At 49.6% G+C, this 10,107-nt stretch overlaps 1 protein-coding gene across 1 annotated transcript in view; it reads left to right on the top strand.

Moving 5' to 3' along the window:
• The first annotated feature begins 1,126 nt into the window (after window positions 1-1,126).
• The window catches only part of LOC130380101 (axin-2-like), a 38,537-nt gene continuing 29,556 nt past the window's right edge, over window positions 1,127-10,107 (top strand). Inside the window, exon 1 of the mRNA XM_056587284.1 lies at window positions 1,127-1,222. Coding sequence (XP_056443259.1) covers window positions 1,127-1,222 — 96 coding nt within the window. The remainder of the gene's footprint in view (window positions 1,223-10,107) is intronic.

The following is a 10,107-nucleotide window of genomic DNA, read 5'->3' as shown; positions in this document are numbered from 1 at the left end:
GTACGTCACTGCAAATTGTTTGCTGGTAATGGGTGTGTTTTTCTTGCCCTCTGGGGGGCTAGGATTTGGGGGGAGTCGTAAATGTACAGCCTATTTAGCCCTTTGAGACTGTGCCTGTGATTAAGGGCTATAGAAATACAATGGAATTGAATTAATACCAAGCTACGAGGATGGACTGGTTGTCGGATACACCTCAGCCCTGCTGAACTACGTCCAAAAGCAGGGCTCTATCTCTCTTCCTCCCCTTCCCCTGAAGCTCCAAGCTGGGGGGGCTTCTCACGAGGAGGGCCCCCCCAAAGTGAAGCGGGGGTCCCGCGTACGGAGCCGCGGTCAGGTCGGGTCGGAGTCGGAGGAAGTTCAAAGGCGATGGAAGAGAGGGGTCATGAGAGGCGGACCAGGCGGGAGGTAGGAGGTCTACGGGACGGGACGGGGGGGGGGGGGGGGGAGGGCGAGACAGCTCCCTTTGTCCCCAGCTGTCCCGTCGACGTCCTCCATGACTGCGGGTTAGTCGCGGGGCTGGAGGTCAACGAGAAGAAAGCAGCGCCGAGTCATGAGGCTGGTTCAAGTGGAGGCTATGGTCCCCCAGCAGTCTGGGAATCGAGTCGGGTGTGTGGACGTGTGTGTGTGTGTGTGTGTGTGTGTGTGTGTGTGTGTGTGTGTGTGTGTGTGTGTGTGTGTGTGTGTGTGTGTGTGTGTGTGTGTGTGTGTGTGTGTGTGTGTGTGTGTGTGTGTGTGTACCTGAGTGTGTGTGTGTGTGAGTGTGTGGCTGCGTGGGACTGTTTAATGTTTTTCTCTGACAGCATCTACTCTAACATCTACTCTCTCCTGTCCCCTTGACACACACACACACACACACACACACACACACACACACACACACACACACACACACACACACACACACACACACACACACACACACACACACACACACACACACACACACACACACACACTGACACACACACACACACACAAACACACACACCGAGCCACGCCGTGACCAGACGTTCCTCCGTCCCCCTCTGCTATATTTATACACTCGGAGCGCAGACTATGCCCATACAAGGGGGGTCCCAGGAGTCCCACCTGAGCAAATATTAACATCCTCCATAAGGGGCCTTTGATGCACCAGGGGTCCGAGGCCCGGGGTCGAAGCCTGGGGTCGGGCCCCCGCGGCGGGCCAGACGGAGAGCCCGGGGCCTGGGGAGCCAATAGAGACGTAGAGGGGGGGGGGGGTGCTGGTCCTGGAGGGCGGAGGAGTCCAGACTCCCAGCCAGACCAGAGGAGGACGGGAAGATACGTCTCGTCTGGATTGTGTTGTTCGGGGTGGGCGGGGGTACGCTTCATGGTGTCAAGGGTGTGCTGTAACACATCAAGGGTGATGCAGATGGTCTCACAAAGCAGCAGCGTTTGCTCACACGTGTTGACTCACCCGTACCGCAATCTGGTGCGATCCAACCAAAGTGTCTGCCATGACGTCGCATCCCCTTTCTTCGGGTTTGTTTTTAGTTTTTCTTTTTGGAAAAACTTCAGGGAAATAAATATATAAAGGTGATACAAGTGGCGGGCTAAGTGGTGTATGCCCTTTCATCTCAACACCGCCGCACAAGGACCAACAGCCCTGTGTGGCCTCACAGCGCTGGCTCGCTGAGCCGCAGCAAACACAACAGATTAGCTCCTCCAAAAGTCACCGGTTGGCCTTTCTGGATCCGTCACGGTCTCAGACTCAAGGCCAGAGTCGGTGTCTGTTGCGGCGTTGTTGTTGTGTTTGTTTGGTTCTTTCAGGTTTCTTCGTGTGTTTAGGTTTAGCGGAGAGTTTTTTTCTCTACCGCTCTGAACTCTCAGTCGGTCCGTCCGTCAGAGAGCGCAGACACGTTGCCTTCTGGGTGATAAGGCCTCATTGATTGTCTTTGGTAATCTGGTTCACTTGAAGATTAGTGTGTGTGTGTGTGTGTGTGTGTGTGTGTGTGTGTGTGTGTGTGTGTGTGTGAAAGAAAAAGATGCTTTTCAGGTGTGTGTGTGTGTGTGTCTTTGTGTTTGTTTATTCAGCAACTATTTTACTAATTACTGACACATTCTCAGCATGCACACACACACACACACACACACACACACACACACACACACATACTAATACACACACACACACACACACACTCACTCGGAACCAAAACCAGTTTTGGTTCCGCTCCACTTTGTATAGTCATACTAACTCAACAGCCCAATCAGATAACACACACAAAGATACAAAGCTGTGTCTGTTTCGTTTGTGTTGTTTTTTACCTTCATTTGTGACGAAGCACGGCATTTCCTCCCGTTCCCCTATAACTCTTACACACAGACACACAGAGACTCTTGTGATAAGAGGCTCTCAGAACAATGGGCTGCTTTGTGGAGAGACAGCTCCTGGACTTGCATACTGTATGGGCCGGTGATGGGAGCTTTAACGCATTACTGGTACAGCCCAACACTCATGGGACAGAGACAGCAGCTCTACTCTGTGAGGAGAGTCGACATGGGAAGAAAATCCAACCGTGCCCTTGGGTTTATTTTCGTATTCACGGTTGGTCGTATATTACAAGGAAATTGTGAATGAGCTGTCGGTCCACCGATAAAAAAGAAGATGACTTAATGATGAGAAAGAATGAAGGAAGAATAACCGTTCACAGAAACACAACGCCGCTCTGTGGCTCGTCGTGACAAGGTTTCCAAAGGTCACCTTTGTGTGTGTGTGTGTGTGTGTGTGCATGTATTTTTGTATGCGTGTGTTTGTTTGAGTTTGTCTGTTTGTGTGTTTGCATGTATTTGTTTGTGTGTGTGCGTGTATTTGTTTGTGTGTTTGAGTGTGTTTGTTTGTGTGTGTGTGCATGTATTTGTTAGTGTGACTGTGTGTGTGTATTTGTGTGTGTGTGTGTGTGTGCGTGTATTTGTGTTTGTATTTATTTGTGTGTTTGAGTGTGTTTGTTTGTGTGTGTGTGTGTGTGTGCATGTATTTATTTGTGTGTGTGTGTGTGTGTGTGTGTGTGTATGTGTCTTTTTTTGTTTGTTTGTGTGTGTGCGTGTATTTGTGTGTGTATTTATTTGTGTGTTTGAGTGTGTTTGTTTGTGTGTGTGTGTGTGTGTGCACGTATTTGTTTGTTTGTGTGTGTGTGTGCATGTATTTGTGTGGTGTGTGTGTGTGCGTTAATGTGCGTGCAGAGGTGGCGCTGGAGCTCCTCCAGATGCGCTGGATCGAGGAAAGCGTTAATGAGACCGCAGCTATTCCACACATTCCCACACGCCAGGGGACGCGGCCCGCACACTAAGAGGATCCTGGCGTGAACCCTCCCAGGACCCTCCCGCTCTCCACTTAATTACAGTGTTTAGCTGGCCCCGACCCCGCCGCAGAGTAAACACACACACACACACACACCCCGCACGTTCTGTTCACCGGCACCCACGGGCGTGGCCGTGAACGAACGCTCGTTAATGCGAGGGGATTCAAACGCCGTGTGTCAGAGTCAGGGCCTCGTGCATGCTGCCTCTCCATCCAGCGGAGCTCGCTTCACGTTCACTGGCAGCTATGCGCGAGTGTGCTATCGGGGTCCTGTGGGAGGTGGGGATATAGGGCACGGGGGCTCTGCGCTTCACAAAGTCCCCCCCCCCCCCATTGATCTGGAGTCAGCCTCCAGTGAACGCTACTACTATAGCACCGCATAGTTACCATCTGCAGCATCAAAGGGGGCATTCGTGTTTCATATTTTCGTTGATTTGTGACAGATTGCGGGATCGTCTTTTCCTCACAACCCCTCGGTGTGAAGGGCGAAGTATACCTTAGTAGTGCGTGTCGGTTGATTCGACTCGTTGCAAGAAACAACTATGTCAAAAGCCAACCAGAATAGGATCTGAATGATTATAGAGCAGGGCTATGCCCCTCGTTGAAGCTATATCAATTATCAACAGTGCCGAATCTATGTGTATAGTAGTTTACATTGACATTAAGTGCTTTTATCCAGAGCAACATACAATAGCCTACGTACATTTACCAGAAGAAAGAGAAACATTATATTGCTGTCGGTACAGTAAATATATTCCTAAAAGCAAGTGCTAGGCATTCGATTTACTGAAAATTTGTAAAACCATCTTATCTTATACATTGCAGAATCAATAGAAAGTGTAGCAAACATGATAAAAAGATCTAAGATGTCCACAAGGTCTGCTGTAAGACCGCCCAACCTCTGGTCCAGTACGGTGCAGTATCAGCAGAGCCCTGGTACCATGCGAGCATCTGCCATCTGCTCTGATCTGGCATGTGGTAGACGAGGGCCGAATCATAATATAACTTTTATCTGTCAGCAAAAACGCATTCGAAGGGAGCATCAAACGAGAACCGTACCCAACCACCCCCCACCCCCCCCCCCCCCCTCCCCACCCCCAATATTTAATAATGAATCAGCTCGGAGTTGAAGGCGTGCGATCTGATGAAAGTGGCCGCGGGTCAAGTGAAATTAAGCCCTTCTATCAGTCCATCATTGTTATAACTTTGGAGTGATCTCTTTTTAATACTCTCCCTACCCCTGCACCCGGTTTGGCCTTGCGTGTGCGCGCGTTTGTGCGTGTGCGTGTGTTTTCGCACAGCGGAGGTGATTGGGAGGTTCTCCGCGTCCCGCGTTGAACACCCTCGTCCTACGCTGAGCTCCAGGGGGGGAGCCCTGCGTCGGGCTGACGGGGGCTCCTTCACTTACGCGCGGCCGGTTGAGAGGACCACACCGAGAGCTTCATTAGCCTGACGCTTCCTCGTCACAACCGATTCAAAGTCAACGAAGGACAAACGTCCTGAAACATGACTTAAAGATGTTTCAACGATACTATGATCTTGCATTAAAAGTTGATGTATGGCTGATGTCAGAAAAGTCCTAAAACTCGAATTAAAAATCTTTCAACGATACCATGATCTTTCATTAAAGGATGACGTATCAGTGATGTGAGAAACATCCTAAAACTCGAATTAAAAAATCATTCAACGATACTATGATCTTTCATTAAAAGATGACGTATGGCTGATGTGAGAAGCGTCCCAAAACTCGACTTAAAGATGTTTAAATGAAACTAAGACCTTTCATTAAAAGACGACACATCGGTGACGTGGGATGAGGTGGTTGACTTGGCGTTAAGCCTTACTGTACTGTGTACGCTGGGAGATGTCGTTAAAGCAGCTGTCCTGCACTTTAGGGTGAAGGGCGTGTGACGCAGGGACTGGGAGAGGGGCCAGGGTGCTTCTCCCATCAGCACCCTGCACTACCCCCAAGCTGGACCTACAGGCCCTCATCACCACTCCCTCATCGGCCCTGGTATGAACCACCACCTCCTGCATTCCTGTGTGTGTGTGTGCGTGCATTCATGCCTTGTGTGTGTGTGTGTGTGTGTTCATCTCTTGTACGTGTGTGTGGGGGTGTTTTTTCTAATTAATATTACCTCTGTTTACATACGCACATGTGTGCATATGTGTGTATTCCCATGTGTATTTGCACATGTGCATTTGCTTATGCATGTGTACGTGTGTATGACTGTGTATGCACATTTGCGAATATGCATGTGCCTATATGCATATGCATATGCATGTGTGTGTATACGTGCATATGCTAGTGTATGTGTATGTGCCTGTGTAAGTGCATGTGTGCGTTTGCCCGTGCGCAGCATTTGCCCTGAGACATGACTTTGTGCAGCGGGGGCCTCAGATACACTTGACTTGACTGAGCCTGATCCGCCAACAAAGCAGCCCGCGCCAAAGAAAGCCGAGAGGTTACATTATCTAGCAAGAAATCGATCTATAATTCATAACTGCGTAGTATATCTGCTATTCTCATGCAGCGCACAGCACTCAGTGGGGAAATCACCCCAGTTACTAATAGAGAGCGTTGTTATTACGAAATTACATATCGCAGTTGTTTACCATGTGTATAAATATTTCAAACGTGTCTGTTATTATTTGAAGATATGGATGGAAAACACTAAAACTGGAGGTAGTAGTCGATGCACGTGATATTAGGACGCAATGAATGTGCTTTGAAGCGCAGTGATGACGTGGTTTAAACAGTGTGGGGTTGTCCAGAATAACCAGTAATCCCAGTCTTGCACCACATTGCTTCTGAGTCTGTTTTAGGATTTATATTTTGTGTGTGTGTGTGTGTGTGTGTGTGTGTGTGTGTGTGTGTGTGTGTGTGTGTGTGTGTGTGTGTGTGTGTGTGTGTGTGTGTGTGTGTGTGTGTGTGTGTGTGTGTGTGTGTGTGTGTGAGGGCGACTGTGTGTGTGTGTGTGTGTGTGTGTGTGAGGGCGACTGTGTGTGTGTGTGTGTGTGTGTGTGTGTGTGTGTGTGTGTGTGTGTGTGTGTGTGTGTGGTGTGTGTGTGTGTGTGTGTGTGTGTGTGTGTGTGTGTGTGTGTGTGTGTGAGGGCGACTGTGTGTGTGTGTGTGTGTGTGTGTGTGTGTGAGGGCGACTGTGTGTGTGTGTGTGTGTGTGAGGGCGACTGTGTGTGTGTGTGTGTGTGTGTGTGTGTGTGTGTGTGTGTGTGTGTGTGTGTTTTGGTCATCATGCCAGGTTTATGAGCTTGTAAAGGACTCTCTAAGCCCACCTTGATGTGTCGGCAGATTGGCCCGGAGCCTTTGGTTAAGCAGAGGAAACACTAATTAGAGAGCTCCTTGTCCTGGGCCTATGGACCAGACAGGAAGAGTTGTTGAACAGCTCTGCTAGGGAACTAAGGCAGATTCCCCCTTGAATCGGTCCTTTTGCTAAAAAACACTAAAACAATGTCCAACACGGGCTAGTCTGATGATGTCCTCGCTGGACAACAGCCTCCTATTGGGATGGTTATGGCTTATTTCGAGGTTTACTAGGTGCTACACAATCATAGTGGAGGGGATGAACGTCCTCACATTTGAAGACATTCAGGGGAATTTGCTGACGCTTTTATCCAAAGTGACTCACAACCATTCATTCACACATTCACGACCACGCAGGGCGACAGCCACTTTTCTTTGCTGTTTGCATATATTCATTAAAACGTCATATTGATGTTCCCATTGGGTTTTAGTACATTTTAGTCACTAACCCTGTACGTAACCCTAGTTTACAACCCCCTCATTACTGAATAAGCCTTTATTCCATGAGCAAGTGGCATTTCCCTTTGAGACAAATAAAAGGGAAATATTAATCGTTTTTCTGCATAATTATTTGAACAGCACACCCAACAATTACACACGCACATACACACACACACACACACACACACACACACACACACACACACACACACACACACACACACACACACCAACGCCCTCAAATGATGTCATGCTTGATGAGCTCCTACGGATGATGTCAGTGTTTGCGGTTGTTTGCTTGGCTCTTCCTTGAGAGATACCACACCGGGGCTTCAACGCGCCGGAGGAGGGGACCCCACTGGCCCCCAGGCCATCGGAGCCTCATTGGTTTGTCCTCGGGGAAACAATGACGTCGCCGCCATTTTGTAATTTGCCCTCTCGTGTCAAATATGCCGGAGAAGAAGAAGAACCAGCATTCATCGCACCAAATTCCATTCCCAAACCTTTCATCTTGTTTTTCTGTAGCACAACGTTGTCTCTTCCCCACTCCCCCCTCCATTCCTACACATTCCAAAAGATTCCTGGGACTTGTGGAATTCCTTCGTCGGCGACCACAAAAATCTTTAGGCAGCGTGTCGCATATGTCACGTCAAAATAGCTACGTCACCGACAACAAGGGACTGCGTTTGTCCTTCTGTTTCCTCCCTCCTCGCAACAATGTGAGGCACCAATGGCCGCCGGGATGCCACTAATGGTCGCTGTATATTAGGGAGCCCTGTGTAGATTAGCCATGGTGCTAAACGAAAATGAAACGAGTGCTTAGAGAGTGACACGCCAGTCTCTCTCCCCGGAACAGCTTGTGGCCTTGGGCCGCAGCCAAGCGTTCCTCTTTCCAGTGTTGCCAGGTTGGGCCAGATTTCCCGCCCAATCTGGCAACGCTGGCTGTAGCGCGCTACAGCCAGCGTTGCCAGATTGGGCGGGAAATCAGGCCCAACCTGGCACCACTGCCTCTTCCCCTATTCGGACGTACCGCTCAGTGTCGGCCTGATACGACGACAGCAGATACAGTATGTCAGACGTGCCGACGTTGACGTTGTGTACCCAGCGAGGATTAACGCACAGATTTAGCCTTTTTTAAAACGAGGGGCTCTTTCATCTGCTCTCATGTGAGACCGGCCAGCGCCGGTCACAGCTGTTGTGGGTTGTGTTTCGGAGTCATTTATTGTCTCTTTAACATGCAGCGTTATGGGCCGCCATGAGGTTACTGGCACCCGACCAACTCGCAGACCACCGACATTAATGAATGGTATCCTGTGCGCTATTATGTTTCCTCTCTGCGGCTTTTACTGGCCAGCCTGGAGCCCGGGGTACACTGGAACTTGTCTCGTCCCCTTACCACTTACCTAAAAGGCCCACGGCCTGTGAACAGAACATGTTTAATGTTATGCTGTCAAACGGAATGCAGAACAGTCCTGTGAAGAAATTGTCCCGTTGACTCCTTGTCTTGTTTGTGTCCTAAAACGCTGGAATGGAATACAATATCCTGGGATAACCCTACTCATTGCAATGCCAAGACGTTGCATACGGCTAGGTTTCCTAGACATCTACAACTACATTAAGTGACTACACTCATCCCTGCATGTTGCGTTGACTGGGAAATCGAGATGTCTCACAACCATCTTGGGCATATGGACACAACATCAGGACAAATGTGATATGAAAGTCGCGCAGATTGAGCGGAATAAATCACATTATTCATAAAGTGTCTGCGTCCCCATTGAGGAACACCGATAATTTACCACTAATTAAGCCCTCACTCAGTGTAATTGGCGTGGGGGTTTGGGGGTGGGGGGTGGGCTGGTTTCCGATAAGCGTCTGTGAGGGGGGGGGGGGGAGAGGGGGGCTGCCACCATGGCACTCCTGTTCGGTGCTTCTCTCGTGAATTCACAGTATCACGTCGCTGCTGCCGCTGCTAGCACGCGGTTCTAGCACGTCGGCCTGTTTGGAGAAGGTTCCGCGGACCACAGCGGCAATCATAGCTCCTCGGCCCTGTGAAGAACTTCAAAGCTTCACAGCCGGTAGCGCGCGGGGTTGCATATCAAGCGAACCCCCCCCCCCGCGCGAATGTACTGGAGGGATACGCATCGAGATCCACCGAGATCGCACACATGTAAAAAATAATAAAACACACACCACCGGCCCGCCACAGAGGACTGGGTTCCTGCTTTGTCTCAACCAATGTTGTTCTTGTTGTTCTTGTTCCACTGCCGTCTAGCGACGGCTAACTTATCTCGGCTATCTTGTCTTTTTTTCATAATTTTTTCTTTCTTTCCCTCTTTCGCTCGCGTTCTCTCCCTCTGTCTGCGTCCCGCCTCACGAAGCACTTCTTCTTCCTCGCCGCTCTCTCACTGTTGTTGTTGTTCCTACTCGTGTTTCTCTTTTGAAAGCGTTTCCCTGTGACTCTATGCAAATGAGGCAGGGCCATATTGATTTTGCTTCCCAGTTTCAGGTTACCATAGCAACCGACAAAGTGCGTTAAGCACGGCACTTTTATCCTCGCGCCCCTGTGATCATCACAGGAAATTAGCATACCGGTTAGCAGGAGCGCTCACAGAGGAGAGCGGTTGCGGCGTTTTTGGTAAGCTGCACTGACTGCCTCGGCGAAAGTGTGTGCGTGTGTGTGCGTGCGTGCGTGCGTGTGTGTGTGTGTGTGTGTGTGCGTGTGTGTGTGTGTGTGTGGAGGTACACAGGCATATAAAGGAAATTATTATTTAGAAAAGTGACACACACACACACACACACACACACACACACACACACACACACACACACACACACACACACACACACACACACACACACACACACTCACACGCACAAAATCACCATTTGCCCTTTATCGTACTCAGAACCACAATGGCGTCACTCATCACGAGACGGGGCCGCCGAATTCTCCGGGACAAAGAGAAAGTGCGTGAACATATTTTGCGTGTAGGGCAACATACATGCAGGGAGAAGAAAGGGA

This window comes from Gadus chalcogrammus, chromosome 3, assembly GCF_026213295.1.
Source record: "Gadus chalcogrammus isolate NIFS_2021 chromosome 3, NIFS_Gcha_1.0, whole genome shotgun sequence".
NCBI lineage: Eukaryota > Metazoa > Chordata > Actinopteri > Gadiformes > Gadidae > Gadus > Gadus chalcogrammus.
This window is presented reverse-complemented; position numbering and strand designations above follow the sequence as displayed.